Source organism: Nuphar pumila, chromosome 3 (assembly GCF_984573655.1).
Source record: "Nuphar pumila chromosome 3, dmNupPumi1.hap1.1, whole genome shotgun sequence".
NCBI lineage: Eukaryota > Viridiplantae > Streptophyta > Magnoliopsida > Nymphaeales > Nymphaeaceae > Nuphar > Nuphar pumila.
Window position 1 is genome coordinate 119993874 of NC_143251.1, and position 27007 is coordinate 120020880.

A 27007-nucleotide genomic window follows, 5' to 3' on the forward strand; every position below is an offset into this window, starting at 1 on the left:
AATGAGATAAAAAAAAGTTATAGGAGATAATACCGTAAAGCTTAAAGAGTAGGAGTTTGGCAAAGAAACTCTCTTGGCAAGTGACGTAAGTGTTAATTTTGCACGTTAATTTATTTATTTTTTTGTTATATTTGCACATAATTTTGTTTATTCTTTTGTTATTACACTGGATTTACTATTTAACATCTAGCATGATTCATAGAAAGACTCTAAGTAGCTCACAAGGAGGACAAGAAAAAAGACAACTTACCGTAGACCCTTTATCTAAATATATATTTCTTTGTGAGTTATAAAAGTAATGTTTATATTGTTTTATTACCGATTAATAAAAACTAATTGATAAACCTTTTTTGTTCACAACAAATGATCGCAACTAAAGGGCAACGTGGTGGGGCAACCGACTTCTTAGAGAGCAATGACTTATCATATCATTTTCTTGACATTGATAAGGTATATTTTTACATAACTTTGCATACTTATAAATAAATTTTTATATGTACAATGACATTATTATAGATTTATGTTGCAATTCTTAATTCTTTTCAATCGAGGCAACGATCAGTGAGTTCTTTGAGAAATGGACATGAAAGAAAAGGATTTCATGTTGTTCAATTCTATGCTAAAAATATATTTAGCAGATAAAAACATTAAACAAATAGTACGATAATATAACTTACTTAATAATGTACTCACTTTTTGTATATGCATGTTATCTCATTTTTTTGTACATTTGTTATTTCTTTTTTGTGCATATGTGTTGCAGGTTCATTTTTTTAGCATAATTTGAGTTCAATTGTTACAAAGATTGGACAACATCCAGTATGAAAGGTACTCCTCAACAAGAGAATGAATAATTACTTTGCATTAATTTGTTAACTCATTTCGTACATGTTTATAATTTTTGCTTGGTATTTCCTCATTTTACAAATATAATTGTAGTATATTTGTCATACAATATATGCAATACTTGAACAGAAAGCAGAGACTGAACTTCATGCAACTATGTATTGATATGTCAATTGTTTACTAGTATGAGATATTCACTGTAGTTAGTTGTTTGCTAATAAAAGGTTGTTTTCAGCAAAATGTTACAAATATAAAAAATCATATGATCAAGTTTTACAAACATGGGAAGGAAAGAGCTTCAAAGGGTTCGAAAGAGTCCCCTAAAAAAGAACCAGCCATGCCAAAAAAGGTAAAAATATCAATTAGAGAAGTGCTTAAAGAGTCTGCTAGTTGAGTTGTAGACAATTATGCACATTTGTAATAGATCAAGTTAAACTCATATTTAATTGGATGAGTCAAGTTAAACTATGTAATTAAAATGATCAAGTTAAACTTTGACTATAACTTTATAATAAGACTATTTATTGAATCTAACTTTATAAAGTTATCTAATTTCATAATTTCATGCAAAACTTCTCTATATAGTTTTATGTTAATTATATTGACTTGTCTATACATGTTGAAATGCAAAACTGTTTAATCTTTGCCAATCAATAAAATTTTCACAAATATACTTCACAAGATTTCAAAACGTATATGTAAAAAAGTATGATATGCACAAATGAGTTAAAAAATAGTTGCCAAAATTAATTAGCATAAAGAAAACAAGTTAAGAAGAAAAGACCAAAAAAACCCTAAATTATGCAAAAATTAAGTTTATGACCACAACAGGTTTATATATAATTCAAAAAAAAATCATAAAAAATATTACATATTTGTTATAATTATGCAAATATAAAAAATACGATAGTTGTGATCTTGAGATTCACAAATAACTTTATGCAAAAGCGTGCAATATATGTAAAAAAATATAAGCTATTTACAAAATTAGTGTAAGTGTTTCACATGTAAATTCACATGTAAATTTAGCTGATTTTAGAATATATACAAAAAAGTATGTTATTTGCACACAAAATTTTTAGTAAAATTTTTTATTATATACGAAAGAGTTAGATATTTATGATTTTAAGGATTTCAATTTCACAAAAAAATTCAAATAAATTTATACTAGTTCTGACATCTAAATTAACATAAAAAATGTATGATTATGAAATTTCAAGTGATTTTGGGATGAAGGCGTAGTTGTTGTTGTTTGTTGTATGAAATTTCAAGTGAGAGTTGAACCTAACCTACAGACACTACAATTTTATCACAAAAAGGCCTCAATTCCCAATTGCAAAGGGTAAAAGAATCCATGTTGGATATTTGTGATTTTGAACATCAAGAGAATATCAAAATTTGTAATTTTTAAATAATTATGTCAAATTACCCATACAATATGATCATTTTTAGTTTAAAACCGTTCAGTCAGTTTGGTAATGTCTCTACAAATCATCTTAAAGGTGGGGGAATTTGTGCCAAGAAGCTCTGAGCTGGGAAATGGAGAAAACGTTACCTCGGGCAACAACTCATCTTGAATTATGTAGTCACACTTTTGGCCATTCCCTGGAACAGTATAGATTGCAAACTCCATGTTGCGGCCACCAAACGCAAACAAGATTTGACCCTGCTTGGCATACTTCTGCTACTCTATCAAGGGAATTTTCAGTCCAGAAAGAATAAACAAGACTCTCTCTTTCTCTCTCTGTGTGCGCAGGCATACACACACAAGTGGATACAAACAAAAAAAGGGAAACAATTAGATAGAACATATTCCTAGACCATTCCATATTTTAAACTTTGGCAAATGGCAATTGAAACTTCTGCAGTGAGCACCTATACATCTCATTCACTCGCAGCACTAAATTTTCAAATAGGCTGCAACTGCACAATTTTCTGCAGCTTCCTTCCGTTCAGCAGCACAGCAAACTTCTTGCCTGAGGTCCACGACAACTCCAATAACATAATCCGAGAAGACTCACATCAACCACCGGCAGGAATTCTTGTGAATTTGACCTTGTCAAGACGTGCACGTCGTACAGCCTCCTGGATCTGTCGTTCGTGGTCCTTGAGCACCTGATCGATGTTTCCAGATCGAACTAGTGGACCAGAGTAATGAATCTTGTTCCCCTTTGGTCCATATGCCTGAATTTCACTTATTATTAGGCTACCAGTCCAGTAAATATGACAAAATTTAGCATATCCGCAAAAGCAACAGTTACAGCAGAAATTTCAACACCAGAAATGCAGTGTATACTGGCATACACTGGTCGATGTTGCCAGTTTGGATCTTGGATTGGTTGATTGAACATCATAGCCAATCAATATAGATCCAACAGAGGAAGTTGGATCAGATCAGGCTTGTTCTACATCACTATATCCAACCCCTTTTCCAGAACTAATTCATATTACTTGAAGGAACAGCTCGAGATTTAAACAAACAACTAATCCAAGAACTAACAATAAAAAGTTTAAAAGGTAGGTTTTCATACCAAGCTTTGGTCCCTTTGCACAGTCTTGGCATCTTTTCTCTGATGAGTGCTCATTCGCCCTTGAAAATGCATTTGATCTTGATCTGATCTTGAATGTGATGCCCTACTTCCTGCACTCAATGCCTCACCACCTAGAAATGCATTCTCCTGAAGTGAGGCACTTGTTTCTTTATGGCCATCAGGCTTGGAAGTTCTTCCCTCGGCCACTAAGCTTGACAAGGAAGACAAATCTCGAGATATTGAATCCTTTGGAGTACCATCCTCATTTGTGTGCCTCTTTGTCCATGCAGAAAGATGCACTAGAGGACCAGAATGAGAAATTTTATCTCGAGGGTATCCCTGCAAACCAGAACTTGCTTCTGCAATAACATGAACTTGCTGTTTGGGTGGATCAATTGGGAAACCAGAAGCAATGTCTTCCTGATGAATGTGAAACTTCTCACTTGTGCTTTTTGCATAAGACTGGACTTGTTTTTTCTGCCACCAACGAAAGAAACATGCTACTGTTAACAATGGATATAAATGTTTAGGCAGCTAAGCTCAGAGACCTTTCGCCCATCTTGGAGATTAACTAAAACCCAATAATACAAATCAAGCTGACAAAATTGCTGTGAAGCGGGGATGAACTATATGAATCACCAACCTAATTAGACTCCTAGATCGACTGCTTAACTGCACATCCACTCAGCAACAGTAGCAACATCTTCTCCATTGTAAATTATTTCCAAGACTAGTAATGGACTAGGCAAAAGAAAACATAATAAAGAGTTCGGTTGGGCTAATACCTGTAATGAAGTGGCTAATTCCGCATTTGCCTCAGGAGCTGGGATTGCTTTGGATTCCCTTGGTCCTTTTCTCACAGAGTCATACCGCTGTCTACCACCATTCGACCTTTGTCTGTTATTCAAATTATATATCAATAATCATTAATCTGTATTGTTTTACCAATGCTTAGGTACAACAAAGCAGATCAACCAAAAAAAAAACTATAGTTACAAATCTCTAATACCATTTCATATGCACACACAAACAAGGAGGAAAAGAACAGGAAAAAGAGAGACAAAACCTTGAAGATACAAACATGAGGACAGTTTCCCTACCGCAACAGCAACAGCACCATGAAACTGGTTTCAGATGGGATCAATTATCCCGAACACCTTTTCTACAAACATATCCCCTTGCTTGGTAGGCATTGTCCATGGAGAAGTTTGAATGTACTTGTAAATGGATCATTTCTATTTATAATTATTTTAAATATTTAAAATCATGCTTTGACTTTTTTATGTTTATATTTTAGAAATTATTATGAATAGAAATAATACAATTAGAAAAAGATATAACCATCAGTTCAAGGACCAGCATCGATCTATTATTTTTTCTGTTCTGCCAAATTTTCTTAGAGAGGGCTCTCCCTATTCTGGGAGATCCACAGTGCCAAAGCTTGAACAGAGTCAACCGAAAGGTTCAAAGAACGAAAGGTTCAAAGAAGAGAAGGATCTCACACACGCATGCATTCACACAAAAGCACACACACACACACAAAAGTGCACGCACACACACACAAAAGAGAGAGAGGACATTTAAAGCTCAGTGCGAGGAGTCAACGGTGAACCAGTTGAGGGTGGTTAAGAGGGTGACCTGCTAGAGGAAGAAGGGCACATTAGTGTTTGCTGGAACATCTTTCACACGATGCAGCAGTTAAAGATCTTGCATAAAAATAGGTGTAAAGAAAGTTAGGTGGCAGCGGGTAAACTGACAACTTGTGGATGGTGATCCAACTCGTTGGCCCTACTAAATGTTGGAAAAATGATTGGCAGGAAACCAACACAAATAGGTCTCCCATAGGCCTTGTGGCAAGGCAGTCAACTCTCAGCCATCTTGCACTAGGGGATGACGCAGTGCACATACATGTAGAACGTACATACTTTGGGGCATTTGTGGCAAATGGGATCAGCAAGGATGCCAATGGATCTGGATGCACAACCACCTACAGTGGTGGTTGCCATGGTACAATGGTCAAGGATGTTGGCCTAAAAGGGTTAGGGCAGGCAGAGAAGGGGAAGGAGGGCCTGAAGGGTCATTGAAGGAGGCCATTGTAAAGGCCAATAGGATCCCCAGGATTGAAGGAACAGGATTGTTAAGGTCTGAATGCAACAAAAAGCAAGGAGGAAGAGGGACTTAAGAGGAAGAAGGGGTGACTTTCATGGAGAGTAGGAGAACAAGAGATCCCAAGCGACAAATAATAATGAAGCTCACAATATACATCCTAACGTCGATTTTTATCTATAAAAGAAAATGAAATTTTATTTACAGCATCTCTATTTTATTTTTGTAAATATTAAATAGGAATATATCCAAACAAGGCCTACATCAAGTGAATTTATGCTGTATGGCATATAACAGATTACTTAACCCCATTACGACAATATCATATTAGACGATACAAAAATTACACGCAAGCAGGAGTCGATCATCTGATCTGAAGTTCAAAATTGTTACATGTTAAAGTCAAATAGCAACACTGCATCTTTGATACTAATATTCTATACCACCATCATTCAGCATACAAGGAAGACGCAACATTTTAGTACATAAAATTTCAGATATAAGTTTATATTGCAAGACGATGCTTCCCTAATAATGAACTCACTTTTATTAAGAGAATCTGTAGGATACCTCACTAGATTTGGAAAATGTTTAGAATTTTTTTAAGTTGCAAATCATACATTACCAGATATCCTTGAATGAAACCCCAATAGATGTGCAGGATCAAAGAATTGGTTATAGTTTTCCAAATACTGTTCTTGATCAATCATTATCAATTGTGAGATTGTGCCTTCAAAGGAGTTCATATTGGTCTATTAGTTTGCATTCATCATCCAGTACCACAGTACAGCAATCGAAATATTGTCTTTTATATTCTTCAAATTGCTCAATCATTTTTTCAAGCACTCTTTCAAGAGTCACCGCACATGCGTTCACACACACACACACATACACATACACAAGCACACATGCACACGCATGCATGTGTGCTTGTGCACGCACACACAGGGGTTCTATAATTAGGGGAAATGTATGGAGATTCATGCAAAATCCATTTTGTTTCCTTTACCTATGTTATACTAAGAACTATGTTCATGGTAGTACACATAAAAAGTTGTACTTTATGTAATTATAGATTTGTAGAACTTAGCTTCATAGGAATCTCTTGAACATCAACTATATTATATAATACCCTATATTACAGTACATCACACTGACAATTTGTCCTCTAAAAGCCACGTAACTAGAAAACATCCAAATCTTGCCATAAGCTAAGATAATGACAAGCAACCATATGAAACCTTGTGAACAAGACATTGAGCCATAAAGCATGTGACCTTAAGGGGTGGTAAAAGTAATACACATAAAAAGTTGTACTTTATGTAATTATAGATTTATAGAACTTTCCTTCATAGGAATCTCTTGAACATCAACTATATTATATAATACCCTATATTACAGTACATCACACTGACAATTTGTTCCCTAAAGGCCACGTAACTAGCAAACATCCAAATCTTGCTATAAGCTAAGATAATGACAAGCAACCATATGAAACTTTGCGAGCAAGACATTGAGCCATAAAGCATGTGACCTTAAGGAGTGGTAAAAGCCCAAGTGATAGCAGACAGGAAACATTTAAAGCATAAGGAGCAAGGGTGTAGTGCCAGAAAAAAGAATTTATTTGTGGTACTCACATAAGAGTTCCAAATCTACACTGGAGAAAAACAATTTTGTGGACATAATTCTAGCTAATCCTGCAATATTTGTATGGGCATACAATCCTGAGGCATGATAAATCTCCAACAAAAAATAAAAAATTAGAGAAAGTTGGTGCCCAATAGATGGAAGACATGCATTCTCCTCCAATGTAACTTAAGAGTTCATCCCACTACTCTACATTAATAGGATAGACAATATTAAATCCAACATCTATAAATATCATCGACAACAAATTCAAAATTCAACACTTTTTGCTAATTCTTTTCCTGTACATCATGTTTTTTTTGTGCATTTCTTCTACCAAGATATCTGTATGTCACACAACGATCAACATAAAATTAAAAGGGAATCCCACTTAATTTGCAGTGCAACTGTGAAAGTGATAAAAAGCTGAACATCAACAGCAGACTAAAAATATAATAAATTATAACCCTCCAAAACAGTAGTAGAGCAGAAAGGTGTCATGAATAAAAAACATAATTCTCATAAATCAACAGAAAATTTTAAGTACATAAGAAGTTATTTCTCATGGGGAAAAACCAAAATCAGATGCTGGTTCTTTAATGCAAATCATAAGAGGACAAAAGATTGTATATACCGCCTAGCTTCTTCATCCCTTAATTTTGCATCAATCTCTTTGCTTGGTGGATATTTAGGTAAGCTTGAAGGATCACAAGCAAATGGCTTTGTAGTGAAGAACTGAAATGGAACACAATTATTTGAAAAGAAGTATAAGAAACATGATGTAGCAATAGATTTTAAATGCAGCCATTCTCAAACAGCAAAATGAATGAACAACTTTGAACTCTTGGACAAAGAAATCAAATGCTCCTAATCTGATGGGCATATGAAAATTACAAGCATCTGAAGTGCATAGACGAAGAGCTATACAATGCATGCAAGAATATGTAACATGTAAAAAATGTTTAGAAAATTTTTGGACAAGTATCACAATATGCCACATAAGTTATGCTCCATGCCACCAAACAGCTTCATTCAATGACCAAAACAAATCCCTCATCTAACCAAACACATATGATCTACCTTAAAACGTTTTGAAATATCATGTATCCAAGGCGGTGGTTTCATAACCCAAGTTGATGAAAATGTCAAAAAGGAAAAGAAGAGAAAAACATGACCCAGATAACCATTGGCTAAGGTCTAGGGATGCAATATCATAAACAAGCTCAAGGAACTTCATACCTCACTTTTCAAGGCTGAAGCTGCAGTTCCACGATCTGCAGGATCAATAGCAAGAAGGACGTCCATGAGCTCAAGGGCAGAAAGGGGGAAGTCCTTAAACGTTTCTGCAACACAGCGCCTGTAAGGTTGTTGGGGCTTAAATATGGTTGCATGTGGTAGTTTTGATTTTCTCCAGTATTCTTCTGATGGTGAGCCACAAAGCTTAAAAATTTTGTGCAATTGCTCCACCTAGACAAAAGAAACACTAATAATGACAATCATGGGATGTGAATGCCCAACAGGTCCATCTTAATTTTAGGAAGCAAATTGGTGTTTTCTACAGAAAGGATAATACCAACTTCAACATGTACCACACAGAATAAAAAATAATGATAACGTTGACATATGACAAGACAATTCAAAGTTACATAAAAGAACAAAGACGGCCCATCATATGCAACATCATGGATTTAAGAGGAAAACAGCATATGCTGACCATATGCCGGTTTGTTACACAGACTGCATTGCCCTCACCACTATGCAGGCATGCAGTCTACATAGAACTCTTAAAGATATTTTGATATCATGGGAGAAGCATAACAAATACAAATATGGCAACCGAAAGGTTCAAATCCAATAAGACAATATCATTAGAATGACAGAGATTGTAAAGAGGTGTGCCAATCCCTACACTGCTTATAAAAGCAATGAGAAAAACTGCTGAGATTAATGTTTTCAATACTCCAATTTATTTCCAACTCAGTTGATTTTTTTTTTGATATTTACATGGAGAAACCGCCCCCAGAATTAGAGACCTAGCCATGCTGGCTCTGCCTGCCGTACTTACGATCACTGTCCTGACAGCATAAAATTCCATGGGCTTACCCCTTGTCCCCAGGGAGTTGCCACGCTTCGGCTTGCGCAAGGGGTGATGCCCATGTGATTTGAACCTAGATTGCCTGCCTAGCGGCCTAGGCCACATCCCACTGCGTCAAACCCCTTTAAGTATAGAAAAACAGAAGTAATGTATAAAAGATGGTATCTCTGAAAGATTTATCAATGTGGAGAAATATTAGATTGTAGCATAGTGGGAAAATGAAATATTGGTCACTTTCAATAAATATACACCCTAGATATCTACCTGGATTGTATATAAACTTGCACAGAAATTCACCTTCTGGTTTGGTATAAGCCCTTATGGTTGAATCAGGATCTTGACACAAACCCAATTATGATCCATATGAACCACATCAGGTGAAGACAACATTTCATCATCCAAACGCATTAGCACCCAGCTGAAATCAATCTTTTCCAGACTACTTGTATACTTAAATTTCTACTACCCATTGAAAATATATTCTGCTTTGATAACATTACATACTCATTGAAACATGAATCTTCCCAAGACCCAAGATCCTAACATTGCCTGATGGATAGCGTTAGTAGTAGGCCACTTGGATGACAGGGATATTTTGGTCATTTGCACCACATAGACATGACCTGACAATGAAAATTCTGTTTGTAAAAGTTAAGTAGGGCCTGTTACGAAATGGCACGGTTCCCAATGCACTCCATAATGAACCCCAAGAACATAATACATTTGGACAAAAACATGAGAACTAAAATGAAACACATAGAATGTAAATGAATATCTTCATCAATACAACAACAACAACAACTACGCCTTCATCCCGAAACAATTGGGGTCGGCGATATGAACCAAAAAAGAAAATCATTCTGGGTCTTCCACGTGAATCCTTCTCCTCCAATCATTTCTATCCAATGCCATATCCTTGGTGAGGTTCAAAGCATTCATATCCTTTCCTATCATCTCCATCTAAGTCTTCCTAGGCCTACCCCGACCTCTTTTAACTAATATATTTTCCCATTTTTCCATCCTTCTAACTGGAGCATCATTAGGCCTTCGCCGAATATGTCCAAACCACCGTAAATGATTCTCTCTCATCTTATTTTCAATGAGTGCAATGCCTACCTTCTTACATATCTCCTTGTTCTGAATCTTATCTTTTATTGTATTTTCACACATCCATCTAAGCATACGCATCTCAGCTACACTCATTTTTTGAATATAATGTCTCTTGGCAGCCCAACATTCTGTACCATATAGTAAAGCGAGCCTAATAGTCGTCCTATAAAACTTTCCCTTCAACCGCAATGGCATTCTACGATCGCACAACACTCCAGTTGTACTTTTCCATTTCATCCACCCAGCCTTTATCCTATGATTTACATCTCCATCAATTTCTCCATACTTTTGAATGATAGTTCCCAAATATTTGAAACAATCATCAACGATATTTCTTGCTCACCAAGCTTCACTAAACTCCCATCACTACTTCGTTGCTTACTAAACCGATAATCCATATATTTTGTCTTACTCTTACTCAACTTAAAACATCTTGCTTCCAATGTCTGTCTTCATAATTCTAACTTAGCATTAACTCAGCTCTAGACTCATCAATCAAAACAATATCATCAGCAAACAACATACACCACGGCACATTTTCTTGAATTGATCTCGTAAGCTCATCCATTACTATAGCAAATAGGAAAGGGCTTAAAACAGATCCATGATGTAACCCAACCGTTATAGGAAAATTGGTTGTCACCTCTCCACAAGTGTGGACATTGGTTACTACTCCTTCATACATATCTTTAATTATACTAATGTACTTGAGAGAAACACCTTTCTTCATCATTGTCCATCAAAGAACATCCCTAGGTACTCTATCGTATACCTTCTCCAAATCAATAAAAACCATATGCAAATCTTTGTTCCTCTCTCCATATCTCTCAATAAGTTGTCTAAGAAGATGTATAGCTTTCATAGTTGATCTTCCAGGCATAAAACCAAATTGATTCTCCGATATCATGACAACCTTCCTCAACCTAGACTCAATCACCCTCTCCCAAAGTTTCATAGTATGACTCATGAGTTTTATACCACGATAGTTTGTGCAATCTTGTATATCACCCTTATTCTTATAGGCACCAAAGTACTCTTCCTCCACTCATTAGGCATCTTATTTGTCCGCCAAATCTTGTTAAAAAGATTTGCCAACCATTCTAAACCTTTCTCTCCCAGGCATTTTCAAGCCTCGATAGGTATACCATCTGGGCCAACTGCCCTTCTTGATTTCATTTTCTTCAAAGCCTCTGCAATTTCTTTCTTTTAAATCTTGCGCATGAAGTCACGATTAATCTCATGAAAAGGAATGGAGAAGTCTCCAAGATCCTGAGCATGACTTCCATTAAATAGCTTATCAAAATAATCTTTTCATCTCTCCTTAATCTCCTCATCTTTGACTATAACCATTTGTGTTGCATCTTTGATACATCTAACCATACCCAGATCCCTCGATTTCCTATCTCTCATCTTTGCAAGCCTATAAATATCCTTCTCGTCCTCTTTGGTATCCAACTTGTCATAAACCTCCTTATATACCTTATCCTTCGTGTTTCGAACTACTTTTTTAGCTTCCTTCTTTGCTATCATATACTTATTCAAATTCTCATTATCACGACTCTTAGATTTATATAACACTCTCTTTTAACCTTAATAGCTAATTTGACATCCCCGTTCCACCATGATGTATCTTTACCTAGCGGTGCACCACCTTTAGACTTACCCAATACCTCCTTAGCCACCTTTCTCATGCCACCCGCTATCTTATTCCACATTGATTCTGAATCCTCCTCGAGACACCAATCGCTTCCTTAACTACCTGCTCTACAAACATTCCTTGTTTAGCTCCTTTCGGTGCCCACTACTTAATTCTAGGATCTATCTTATGTCTATTCCTTTTGCGGCATTGTCTAATTCTAAGATCTAAAATTAAGACTCTATGTTGTGTAGCTACACTTTCTCCCGGTATAACCTTACAATCGATGCAACAACCCCTATCTCTCTTTCTAAGTAGAAAAAAAAATCTATCTGACTCATATTGACCCCACTTTTAAATGTTATTAGGTGAGACTCCCTCTTCCTAAACCAAGTGTTTGCTAAGATCATATCATAGGACAAACCAAAATCTAAAATCCTTTCTCCCCTTTCGTTTATTTCTCCTATACCATAGCCTCCATGGATACTCTCAAATCCATCTCTACTAATGCCTACATGTCCATTAAGGTCACCGCCGATGAAAAACTTTTCTCCATAAGATATCCCTTGTACTACTCCATCCAAATCTTCCCAAAATTGACGCTTAATGGAATCATCTAAACCTACTTGAGGTGCATAAACACTAATAATATTAATAATATCCGTACCTAATACTAATTTAATAAGTAAAATCCTATCACTCTTCCTACATACCTCAACTACATTACCTATAAACTCACGACTCATAACAATCTCTACTCCATTTCTATTCCTATTTATTCCTTTATACCAAATCTTATATCCCCAAGGTTCTATCACTTTTGCTTTCTCACCTACCCATTTGGTCTCTTGTAGAGATAAAATATCAATATTTCTCCTGCACATAACATCTACTAACTCTACCAACTTACCAGTTAAAGACCCTATGTTCCAAGTGGCTAACCTAATTTTATGGTCTTGGACTAACTTCTTTACCCCAGTCGTCCAACAAAGCGAGGGAACCCTTGCCTATTTGACACCACACCCGGGCGCCGGTGTGACGCGTCACTTCTGGGCGACGACCTAGCAACCCTTGCCCATTTATCACTGCCTCCGAGCATATAGAGTACAGCGCGTCGCTCAGTAGGGAACGCCCCAACGAAATTCTCATATTGGTTCATATTCATAGGGTATGACTAAGTTTTTATGTTGGTTGTCACTGGCCTACTGCAACCCTCCTCATCAATAAAGAACATTAAAAATACAAAAAAAAAATTACATTTAAAACTAACCATCACTCTCTCAACCCTTACACATCCACACACACACATCCCTATTTATATAAAAGAAAGAGATGAAGAAAGGAATAGAGAAAAGAGAGGAGAAGAGTCCGCTCTAATATTGGGGGAGGGACCTCCCAACCGCTAGAATTCTAGCCGTTGGGAACAAGTCAACTAGTTTGACTTGGTCTCCAAAATATATTATTATATATACAATATATACATATAATATGTATATATATAATTAAACAATATATATGTATATATATACAAAAAAGATACATTAATCTTAACGCCTTTCCTCAAACTTACAGTAAGTTTGCAAATACAAACAAAGAACCCATTACATTCGATTTCATCAAGTTCTTTCAGGTGTTGCTTCCTTAAAGGGTGCTCTTAATCTATGCTCTAAAAAGGTCATCATGATCTCCAATATGATCAAAGCTTAAGAACCTCTAAATAGAGCTTACAAAATATGCCAATTATATATATATATATATATATATCATAAGAAGATTCCAAAAAGATCACTTATATTAATTATATATTATGGAGAGAGGAGGATGACCAATCACACCAAAAGTACAATATATAGAAAATATTTAATAAAACAATTTACTATTTTTCAAAACTATTTGAAAAATCATTAATTTTGAGAAATCATAGTTCTTAATAAGAGAACATAAGTGCATAATATCAAAAAGGGAGATGCATGCATAAAATATCGCAAGGATAGGTTTATAAATCAATAATCACTTTAAACATTTGTGAAAGCATGCATTATTGAGTTTAAATCACAAAATCCCACAAAGGAGAGAAAACTACTCAAAGATATATTTTCTTTTAAGAACAAATCAGTTTTACACAGCAGAAGATATAAGAAAGGATTCAAGCCATTCAATAACAATCAATACAAGGCAAGTATGACAAACATTAATCAACTATTTCATTTTTAGAAGCAATATCATACAACTAATGCATATATGAATGAACCTATGTCACATGGGTGCGGGTGCGGGTGCGGGTGCGGGTGCGGGTGTGGGTGCGGGTGCGGCACTTTTAAAAAACTTGGGTACGGGGTGCGGAAAAAATATAAAAAATTATATATACATATATAAAGTCCAAAAGTTGGACATAAATGATCATGGGTGTGTGTCCAGATGCAGGGTATGCCAACTATTATAGTTGGGGCAGACACCGAATATCGAACTTCCTTTACCTGTTCCAGTAGCGCCTTTAACTGATCTCGGTGCCTAAAACGAATTTGCGTTGACCCGAAGACCCACTCAACACGGCCAACACGGCCAAGTGACTTAAGCCATTGCATACCAAGAACCACATCAACACCTTGAATCGGTATCACGAACAAGTCAACCTCAAAGACGGTTGATTCCAAGGGTGGTGGGTGGGGAAGGAAAGGGCTCACCACTATAGCAGCAGGTCCCCGTTGCCTGAGAAAAGCTCTTGTACTTGACGAGCATACAATCCGTTTCGCTAGGAGTGATGACCCGTTTGGAAGAACGAAGAAAAGCTTGTTGTGAGGCCTTCAACCGCACCGGGTGCCGCACCCGCATCGCGTCGATGCGGGTGCGACACCTAGTTGGCTGAGTCCTTGTGACATAGGCATGAACAATGAATCAATGAAGAAGTCATTTATAGACCAGTTTCAAAAACACCTTTCAAGAGATAACTTACAAAAAATATGAAGAGATTTAAAATCCCACAAATATCAAGAAATGTTTAGGCCAAGAATCTCACAATGGAGATACACGCCATTAACTCACAGAATCCCAAGTAAAAAAAAAATCTTTCATTAACACATGCTTAGAAAAGCCTTAATTTAAATTTATGCAAAATACATAAGACAATCAATCATGGAACAAATTTAGAATATCCTTGATCGTGCAATTAAAGCATATTCAATGCAAAATGCATGAAAAATTTTCAATAACCATTTCCCATAAATGAATTTAGAGATTTAAAAAATCTCACAAAATACAATGAATGATATTTAAAATCTTAACACTAGTTCGACCACCACAAGCAATCACCTCACTAGCCTCAAAACCTCAAAATTTTAAGTGTATCAACTACTAGAACAAGAGTACAATTACAAATGTCAACAATAATCATCTCTGTGACCATGCATAGGTAATACAGGGCTCCCTGACAATACAAATTAAGAGATCAATCACAAATGTCCGCAGCAATCATCTCTGTGACCATGCTCAAGCAATATAGGACTCCCTGACAATACAAATCAGTTACAAACCATAAGAGGTGCACATAACTCACCTTACAAATGATTGTAAAATTGTAAACAACATCAATTTCAACGAGTGCACATAACTCACCACACAAATAATCCAAAATCTCTTATAAACAACATCAGTTTCGACGGGTGCACATACCTCACCACACTGATAAACGGCCCTTGTTAATATAAATTGACACTCAAATAAAAGGCATAAAAAGGAGAAGACACACGAGGTAAGAGAGCTTGTAATGAAAACAAACTAATGTCACTAATAAAAATATTGATTTTAACCATCTTTCGAAATACCATGGCTTAAAAAATAAATATTCATCACAGATAAATATAATTATAAGCATTCACAATAATAATAATAATAATAATAATAATGATAAAAAACAAATGAGTGATACAACACACTCACAGAACCAAAGATCAAACAACTGCCAGTTAGAGTCAATCTATAAGTTGACAATCTAAATTGACACAAAACGAGGTGCACACAATTCACCCCAACAAACATCTCTTATCTTATTCAATAATAACAAGGCAAAGAGAACCGATGCATCATATAAAATTTTGTGATATACAAAATCAATGTCATAAGAAGGCAATAAATACTCACGAAAATCAATTTCCAAATAAGTGAGTTCATAACCGATTTGAAAAGACAAAGTTTCAAATCAACTCCAATAAAGCTAGATAAAAAACTTAGTATGAATATAGCGCAATCATATGTGCAATCAATATGTCAATTGATGCAATCACATGCAATGCAACATAAGATGTCTTATGACAATTTTTACAAACTTGAATAAGCAAATAATGGACAAGAATCATACCCAATATAAGCAATCAACATAAAGGAGATGAAATTTTTGGAGTACCTTTCAAGAAATAATTAAATAAAAAATCCACCAATCAAGGAACACGGGAACCAAGGCACAAAGATCCAATAAAATCAATAAAGAGACAAGAATAATAGATTTTAAGAAGCTAAATCTAAATCATAAGTCTACTATGAGATAAACGAAGACAAACATGTAGAGATTAATAAAGATCTACATATTGAAAATACAAAAGAAAATTACTTTTAATCCTCACTACAATACATTTAAAACACACAAAACCCTGAAACTACCCACGACTCTCTCAACCCTTACACATACACACATATTCTTATTTATAGAGAAGAAAGAGAGGAAGAAAGGAATAGAGAAAAGAGAGGAGAGGAGTCCTCTCTAGTATTGAGGGTGGGGCCTCTCAACGGCTAGAATTCTAGTGGTTGAGAGCAAGTCAACTAGTTTGACTTGGTCTCCAAAATATATTTTATATATATTTTTAATTACAATATATATAATACGTATATATAGACATCATATATATGTATATATATATATATACAAAAAAGATACATTGATCTTAACATGGGCGTCCCTCGATGTGGCATGTGTGTAATATCATTCAATGTAAATGGTTTCTACTATCAGATGTGATAATACCACCAAAATCCAGCAGCAACACACTAGCAACCGTATACATAAGTAGATTCAGAAAGTAGGGCAACAATTGAAAAAGAGGTACTGAGACTTGTCTGCAAATTCATCAAAAAGGTCAAGACCACAGAAAAATAATAACATGAGCCCCCACCGAGACAAAACCTTATATATCACAGCAAAATATTAGTCAATACGTGTGGAGCATACCTCTGTCCGGCCAGGCATGATAGGTTTGCTTGCAAATAGTTCTGCAAGAATGCAACCAGTACTCCAAAGATCCACAGAAACACCATACTCTGTGGCTCCAAGCAGGAGCTCTGGAGGACGATACCACAGAGTTACTACACGACTTGTCAATGGCTGTTTCTGACCAGGATAGAAAAAAGTTGCCAGGCCAAAGTCAGCTATCTTCAAAATGCCATTATTGTCGATTAAAAGATTTGAACCTTTAATGTCTCGATGAAGAATCCCACGACTATGACAATGGTCGAGACCACGTAGCAGTTGCTGCATAAAACATTTGACCTAACAAAGCACATATATAGAACTGTTATTTTGCAATATATACAAGCTGTCACATAGGTACAGGTGCGGATGCAGGTGTGGGTACGGATGCGGATGTGGCACTTTAAAAAAACTTGGGTGCGGGGAGGATATATATATATATATATATATTAACAGTTTTAAGTTAACACTGTGTATTTGTGTGCATTTATGTATTTATATATATAATATAGATAAAAATGGACTTGATTAGGGTTAACTGAATCTACTCTTGGATAGAAATGGACCTCAGTGTGGTTGACTTCACCTAACACAAAGGAAGCTGTGTCCAAGTGTCGCACCCGCCTGGGTGCGGTGCCCTGTTAGAAGAGTCCGTGTGACATAGCATACAAGAAATATCCTGAGGACACAAGAACTGAATTATTCTTTTTAATGTGGTTACCTGTGGTTCTGTGAATTTTACACCAGGATTGGATGCAAGGCCAGCAAGATCATGCTCCATATACTCGAACACAAGGTACAAGCTGCAGGACATTCGTGATGTTACTAGGCCCTCCAGTTTAATAACATTTGGATGGTCGAGCCTACGCAGGATGTGAATTTCCCTTGCCATAAACCGCACACTTTCAGGCTCCAAGTTATCAAATCTAACTTTCTTTAGAGCAACAATTTTTTCATTATCAAGATCGCGTGCCCTGTAAACATTACTGTATGTTCCTTGGCCAATCTGCACAAGACAATAATCATTAAACAAAAAAGTGTTAGAAGTGCAAATACCCATATTGATTACGCTAGAAGAGGCAACTTGCCAAGTTTTTACTTGATTACAAAATCATTCAACACCTGACAAGATGAGACAGAGGAAATTAGTATGCTTCCTGAAGGGAATCAGTGCATATCAAAACATGATTCTTCAGAGTTAGACTGCACAAATGAAAAAGGCACAAGCATGCAAAGGACACTAAGCAAAACAAAAAAGAAAACCCAAGAATATGTGAATTATTGGCTTTCAACCAGTGTTGTTAAAAACGTGCCTCAAGGCACAAAAGGTGTGCCTTGCCCCAAGGTGAGGCCCCATGTGCCTTGAGGCGCATCTAAAAAGCATATGAGGCGTACGCCTTAGGGCGAGGCATGCCTCACACGCCCTTTGCATATTGGGTCAAATGGGGGTCAAAGCCCCCATTTGAACCAAATTAGGGGAGAAAGAGAGGGAGGCCCAACCCTAATTAGTCTCTCTCTCTCTCTCTCTCTCTCTCTCTCTCTCTCTCTCTCTCTCTCTCTCTCTCTCTCTCTCTCTCTCTCTCTCTGTTGAAAGAAAGAAGAAGAAGACTCATCTCTCTCTCTCTTGCTCTCTTTGTCTATCTCTCTCTCTCTAGCTTCAAATTAGGGGTTTTTGTGTGTTTGTTAATTTTTTGGCATTCTATTACGTGTGTGCATGCAAAAATGTGTGTGTTGATCCTTTTGATGTAGTGTTTGGTGAAGATAAATGGATTTTAGGGGTTTTGTGTGTTCATTAATTTTTTAGCATTCTATTACGTGTGTGCAAGCAAAACTGTGTGTGTCGATCCTTTTGATGTAGTGTTTGATGAAGATAAATGGATTTAGGGCTTTAAATTAAGGGATTTTGAATGTTTGTTAATATTCTGACATTCTTTTGTGTGTTTGTTAATTTTTTGGCATTCTATTACATATATACATGCAAAAAAGTGTTGGCTGACCCTTTGGATATAGTGTTTGGTAAAGATAAATGGATTTTAGGGCTTTAAATTAGGGGGTTTTAAGTGTTAAAATTTTGGCATTTTATTACATATATGCATGAAAAAATATAGGGTTTGGTCAAACCTGACTAACTCTATTATGGTGATGAAGCAGTCTTAAAATTGGCTCTTGTTTTTCTATTTTTTATTGGTTGTTGCTTCATCAATAAAGCATTTCTTTTATTTATTTGTATTTTTAGATATTTTTTTAAAGTTTTTTTTTAAGTTTTCAAAAAAATTTTGAGGCTTACGCTTTATGCCTCGCCCTAGTTTTTGATGGAGTGCTTCGCTATGCCTCAACGCTTTTCACAACATTGCTTCCAACATATTATTAAAACACAGGATAACCAATTCAGCACGTAGAAAGACATGGCCAACAACAATCTGATTCCAGAAATGAAAATGATCTGGATATAAATTCCAATTTAATGTCAGAAAGGATGTGGATAAATCAGCATTGTATTAGTTCCAAACTTCCAAAAGCACATAAAGTAACTATTATATAAAGCATCCATGATTCCAATTACATTATCATGACCTCCTCCAGATAACAGCCATGTCACACGAACACTTCACTCAGCATGTGTATCCCGTGTCAACACGACACGATACCACACATCATGGACATAATCAAACCAGCTTCACACACAGTCAACATTGTATCTATTTTCTTTTATGATCTTATTTACTTATTTTGTATCCTTTGTGTTCTGTTTCTTTTAAAATGTGTCATCAATTACATTACGTTTCAATTTCAACTTAATTTCATTATTTGATGCTCCTAATTATCATGATTTAGAACTGTTATTTTATAGACACACACACATAATAGATCTATGTTTGTGAACGGTCATGCCCCTGTGTCCCAATCTTTGAAAATTATTGTATCATACTAAGCATATCCGCATCATATCATGCTCCTGCATCAGTATCCATGTGACATAGGATAACAGAACTGTATCAATCAAGTGGTGACTGGTGACAGAGACAAACACAACAAAATATCAAGATTTCCTCTAACCAAACTGATATTTACCAAGCACTGACGGAGATGAAGGTTGAATGAAAATTTTCAAGTTGGGTCACTCAAACCTACCAAATCAGCAAACTTAGCATAGCCTTCCAAAGACGCACACATATTTTAGATCTGTGATCAGTTTCTTTACAAAGAACTGCAAACCTCACCATCAAAAATAGTGAGCACAAGTAGAAGTGCCTACCTAATAGGATCAGCCCATCTAAATGATATGACAAATACAGAAATGATAACCAACTGCTCAACATATTTGGAAAAAATGATGCTGACAAATCGTGCATTCTCCATGTTTCAAAGGATTGTCAGTTTGCCAAATTCCAATTATTGGAGTTGAAATGTGCAATTCTTTTAATAGCTTGTCAAGCTAAAACCATATTCCCATACTGTCATCTACCCACCACTGAGTGTTTCTGTCGCAGGATTTCAAACAATTGATTTTGGGTCATTTATGCATATCGTTCATAACATCGGTACCAGAAACAAATAATCATTTGTCCTAAAGGCAAAAGTTAATCTAGCAGGCTGGCTACATCTACACTTGTACCTAATGGAGAGAATCATTTGGCACTAAATGGTGTAGTCATAGACAATCATGTATCATTGTATGTCATTTACAACACATTAAGCTTGTCAATTGACATGCTCAATAAGTTAGTTGTAGTGTTTGTTATTTAGGGGTACAAAGTAAAAAGACACCCTCTTTTCCTTCCTTTCAATCAAAAAATAATCAGTCCTTACATCAGGACCGTAAGTGGTAAAACCTTCCATGAGGGCATGCTATGCTCGTCATAGAAAGTTTCATTTGACCCAATATGCATGTGGTTCCCACTTTTGAGGATGACATCCCACGAAAAATCTGAAGTAACTAGTAAGAGGTTAGAGAGGACCTAAACTTGAAAACAACTGAGATAAATCATGTCATTTGTACAGATTAAAGAGGAAATTGTTCCAAACCAGCATAGATGAGCCTTGCACAGGAACCCTTAGGTTTCAGATTATTGGATTCACAATTTTGAGTTACTCAAGCCAAAGATAAAATAGAAAAACAAGACCCAACTTCGGGTACTCAAATCTACTGCAAAAATGGCCCATCTCAGAATGCGGCAAATGGCGAAATAAGAAAAATCTTCTTTGAGCTCCAATAGTGAGATGATGATGATGATGATGCCACAGATGTTTCAAGCATTCAAAAGCACAACAGACAGTAAATTGATAATGGTCATATGCATCAAACATCCCTTCCATATATAATGAAAGTTATGCTAAATGAAATAAAACCATTTTTGCTCCAAATAATGATGTTGACATCGAAAACAAAGTTGATAGGAAAACATCCAACTTCAATCAGTAACTTATTTCCATAGTGAGCAAATAACCTGGTAAAATAATTATTGAAAGAACGACCAATCAAAAATGCAATTACAGAAATAGACATGGCAATACAAGTTGATACTATATAGAACAAGTTTAAATCAAAAGGATAAAGTGCTACACAGTATTCTGCAGTGATGACTAAAAAAACAGTAGAGAAAAGCCTTACTTTGTTTAGCTTCTCAAAAGAGTCAGCACGGCGTGGTATCCAACCCTTGATTGCTTCTCCAGCAACAGCTGCAAGCCAAGAAGGCCAACCAGCAGCCACCTGCTCTCCTTCTACATCCCTGGGTATACTTGTAGCCCGTGGATGAAGGTCAGTAACAGATACAGCATGATGAGGCCCGTTCCTACCAGAATGATTAGTTTTTTCCCCCTTTCTTGTAGCATCTTCACAATTAGCTTGATGCATGCGGCCCACTTGCTTCTCTGTGAGCACAGCACCACCATTCGTTACAGTTGTCCCATTGGTGACGACAGGTTCCTCTCTCCTAACAGGCACAACGGTTTGTCTGGCCAACGACTGGCTCATTACTCTTTGTCTACTAGCAGCATGATCTTCATGAATATCAGAAGCCTTAAAACAGAAGCAGCCCATCATATCTTCCAAGCCTATAAAACTAGAACAAGAACATCTGGTGTATGCACAAACATAATCAAATGCATATTGTGCGCTACATTCACTGACCACACTGAATACCCATTGCAGGAATAACCTCCTGGAAATGTTTACTTCCTCTCCACATTGCTACTGAGTATCTCCAGAACAACCCATCATTTATACCAAATTATCCGTCAATGACAACACAGGGACTACAGATCGGCTACTTTTCTTCGTTTATCCTTAAGCAGATTCCCTCGCTAAGCATTCATGAATCATCCCCCAACTTGAACAGAGTTTTCAATTCTTCAATCAGCTGTCTCGACTAAAACCAGATAAATCAACATAGTCATAGCGTCACCTCCATATCAATTTGCCAGAAAGTAACAATAAACTGATCCAATAGTGATATACATGATCAAATACACCGATTACTGAAGAGACCAAACCATACAATACTGAACAAAACCAACAGCTAAACCGTCACAATCCGATCCTTCCTTCCAAACACCCCCTCCAAAACACGTCCTCACTCACTTCACTTCAAACACAACAAAAGAGAACGAAACAGCACGCATTAGCGAAAGAAAGAAAAATACTCACAGAGGGCCCGGACTCCCCTCAATCCAACACACATTCCCCCACAGAAACCCAAAACCCAAAGAAAAAATGCAAGAAAACCCCTAAAAATGTCAGCACCCCCTTCCTCCGTCCCAGATAACAGAAACACGGTACAAACCAAAAAAAATAGACAAAAAAGCGTACCTCCAAACTCCAACACCCAACTTCTCAACTCTCCGACGAACTCCTCCACAGATCGAGCGAAGCAACGCGAAAACTTCCACCAAAACCGAAGCAAGAACCAGAGCACGCCGAATCAAAACCCTAGGGACCGATTTCCCGGAGATCTGCTACTTCGAACCGCTTTTCAGCCACCGTCCAGCAGAATTCCGGCACGGATCTAGATCGAAAACAAGATCTCGACTCCAAGAGAGATATACAGAGCAAAAGATCCGCCCTCTCTCTCCCATCGGGAAAGAAGAAGCAGAAGAAGATAAAAACGAGAGAGAGAGAGAGAGTTCTTTTTGTATCCCCCTCTCTCTCTCTCTCTCTCTCATCTTCTGGGATCCGCTTATTTATACGGCGCGTACTTTTATCCGATTCGTCTCCCGCATCATTGCCGTCGCGCTACTTCGGATGCCCGAGAAATTGACGTGACTAACCCTACAAAAGCATTCTATTTACGGTCATACCATTGTCTTCCATGACAAGATTTCCTTTTCCCACGACCAGGGGATTCGGGATTCGGCTGCTTCCGGCATCCTGAAATTACGAAAATGTACAGGGGCTGCAGAGTGATGGACAAATATGGCTATCTCTATTTTTTTATTATTAAAAGGCAAACCGGGGTTAGGCATACTCCTACCAGTTATACAACCATACCATGGGATTTGAACTTGCAACGCCCCAGTACAAGGACACGTGCACTAGCAACTCCTACCAAACAAATGGAGTATCTGTGTGACATAAACTAGAGAAAAACACAGATCTTTTGGACTTTCTTATCACCAGTTGACAAGTATTTCCTCTTGCTCACAAGAAAACTTTTCCTCGGGCTTCGGTTTTCCCGTATAACACCCTTTGGGTTTCGAACTCGAGACATTTCTTCATCTCGAGAAAAATTGAGCTAATCTAACTATGGAGTGATCTGGAGCTCCTTAATTACATAACTGGATTTGGGTTCAGGCTCATGCTTTTGACTGCAAGTGTTGGCAAAATCTGAGGCTGTAGAATACTTGGATTTGGATCCCGTAACAACATTGGGTGGTAATTTATTCACATGTAATACTACCTATTTGGTTTGGCAAAACCATCAACATATGCTCTCTTTTCTTTTTGGTTTTTTTCCCTGTTTGGATTTGAAAAATATTAAGACAAACATATCCATTTATTTGAATCCAAGATTACGAAAATCCAATTAAACAGATTCAGTTTTATTGTCTATATGACCCAAATCAAAACCAATTGGCATCTCTAACATGAGTTTTTTTTTTAACTATGACCCCCTCGGTTTCTTTTATAACTTGGATTACCTACTTTCTTCGCTTTAACTAATTCTTCTCACAATGGTGATAACAATCATATCACTCCTTCTCTCTCTATGTATACATATATATGTTGAAATTTTTTTATAGATTTGCATAACTTTTAATTAAATTCATGGATATTCAAATATAGTTGTGTTTATCTTCATGAATTGAATTGTTGTTTTGGTATGCATGCAACTATGACTTATACAAGATCTTATCATGGTTTTATCAATTTTTGTTACAGTTCATCTATTACAGTTCATCTAGAAACGTATATTAATTATGTGAATTTGGATAAAAAAAAACAACCTTAGAAATTTGGATACATTGCTTTTAATTTTTTATAAATCAAGTTAGAGGTATACGTCTGAGTGAGTTTAGGTGATGTAATGTATCTTATTCTTCTTTGCAGTAGGGAATCTTGAAGACGAGACCTTCAACTAGTAAACCTACAAAAGGCACTAGTACGTGAAAATCACCTGAGACCCAGTAAAGATCGTAAAGCATGCAGCACACATGCTTGCAATAGACTCGATATTGTCTCTGTGTCAGTTAGGTAATTTGATATGTAAAAAGATGGGTATCTTTATTGAGACACACTGGTTAATAATCACACTCATTAGTAGCTTTCAATATAAGATTGGCTACATGAAGTTCGGTCTCAGACAATCAACGTGTCTTATATTGATACAATGTATCTATGTACCAGGTGAGAAAAGCTTTTCTTATACTCGTAATGGTAACTAGCATAAGCGCATTATATTAAGGCCAAACCTGTGGTGCATCTTTCAATGTGGTATGGGTTGGTATACTAGTAAATATGAATATATTGAGTCAAAGTTGTGATTTGCCAAACAAGTTTTTTTAAATCTTATTTTAGAAACATGTTTATAATTATCATATTTGTTAAATTTTATTTTTTGTATCTTTAAAATCTCTAAAACATTTAAAGTCTTATTTTAACTAAATTACTACCTAATAAAAAATAACTGTATTAATTAAGAAAATGTGGTTGAAGGTTGGCATCAAAAACTCATTTTCTTAATGAAAGATTAAAGTCTCCATACTCTATAGATAGAAGGTTTCACCTTAAGGAGAAGCAATTAAAAAATCCTTCTTGATAACCTTGTGTCATGTAGCCAAGAGGTACGCCCCAGGTTCGTCCCATTCAGTATGCTCTTGAACTTAGGGTGGATACAAAAGCTTGAGCTCAATTCTATTTGAATGATGGTTCAAGTTAAAGTATGCTTTCACTTTTTTTATTTCTTGATATTATTATTAATTTAGATATATTATTTATTCAAAATTATGTTTGGATCCTTTACATATATTTGGGTCGGATCATACCCGAAATCGGATAGCACTTGACATAGTTAGCTTGTGGAAGTCATAACTTTGCAATCATATATCAAAATTTAGTGATTTTTGATATGTTTGGAAGCTTATTTAATTCTTTAAATTATGTATTTTTAAGTCAAAAACAAATTCCTCTTCTATCATGTCTGGAATTTTATGACAACCAAACAGTTTCTATGTTAGCATATTCGATTGCTTATTTAAATAAGTTTAATCTTATTACTGATATTAAAATCATATTTATGATTGTTGCTTATGATTATATGTTTGTTTTTAATTGCAAGTGTTTATTATTTAAAATTTGATTAATCTAAATAATCCTAGATATTTTAATTAATTATTTATTATTATAATACTAATTTAAAACATTGATTTGGTCTTGTTGATTTTATTTGCATATTTAAATTAATATATTATATGAATCATGCATATAAGTGTATAGTTAATTTCATAAATATAATTATTTTAAATAAACAAAAAAAGAAAAGAGATGTAATTATTTTTTATAAAACAAAGTAATAAAATTATTTACTTAATTGCAATCACATGTGAATATGATATGCTCGATTAATAATATTTCTTGTAGTATTTGAATTTTATAAAAAAATTAAGTTGTTTTTTTAATCATGTCTTATCACGCTTTTCAATAATATATAATTTATTTATTTATTTATTGTCAATTAAAATGATGGTTAGAAAGTTTAGGTCTCCTTGTGAAACTTGGTCCAATCCTATGGGAACTTTACTTTGTTTCAAATTCATGTCCAAAACTTAGGCATGTGTCTACTTTTGTTAACAATGGTGCCCCTAAGATAGAAAACTCTCTCTCTCTCTCTCTCTCTCTCTCTCTCTCTATATATATATATATATATATATATATATATATATACAAATTCAATTGTAATGCAAATGATTGATGTTAGAAAGTTTAGGCGTCTTTGAGAAATTTGGTCCAATTCCATGGGCACTTTGCATTGTTCTTAACTTTGCAAACTCACGTGTGATGTTCGGCCACGGCCAACCCACTTAAAAAGGGCATTGAATAATAGTTTTGAAATTTATCAACGTATGATCCTGCTTGCTTGCTTCTTAGTCTATCCCTCATCAACCAGCTGACCCCTCTTTTTATCTAAGGAGAGAACTCTAAGGGCATGTTTGAAGCGAGAAAGATGTAAGAAAAGTGATGCAAAAATAGAAAATTCATACAACTTTTCTAAAAAAGAGAGACTTTTTCGTTGAAAGAGTATTTATAAAAAGTACATTTTTTATAAAAAAGCATTCCTCCATGATAGGGGTAGAGGAATGTTTCCTATCAAGAAAAAAAAAATCAT

General features: G+C 35.8%; 1 protein-coding gene across 2 annotated transcripts; it reads right to left on the bottom strand.

The window, feature by feature from the left end:
- Positions 1-2405: 2405 nt before the first annotated feature.
- On the bottom strand, positions 2406-23346 carry LOC149843482 (putative serine/threonine-protein kinase At1g54610). 2 transcript variants are annotated; one of them, XM_089999844.1, is made up of 10 exons: positions 22996-23342; positions 21799-22771; positions 17908-18192; positions 17408-17486; positions 17169-17278; positions 8349-8576; positions 7744-7844; positions 4163-4274; positions 3378-3854; positions 2485-3030 (listed from the first exon to the last, which is right to left on the bottom strand). In XM_089999844.1, exons 2-10 carry the CDS (start codon positions 22228-22230, stop codon positions 2869-2871), a joined length of 1986 nt encoding a protein of 661 aa, XP_089855970.1. In that variant the 5' UTR covers positions 22231-22771; positions 22996-23342; the 3' UTR covers positions 2485-2868. The 2 variants fall into 2 exon arrangements, with proteins under 2 accessions (XP_089855969.1, XP_089855970.1); XM_089999843.1 differs by having other exon boundaries at positions 2406-3030; positions 17169-17486; positions 22996-23346.
- Between the last annotated feature and the right edge of the window lie 3661 nt (positions 23347-27007).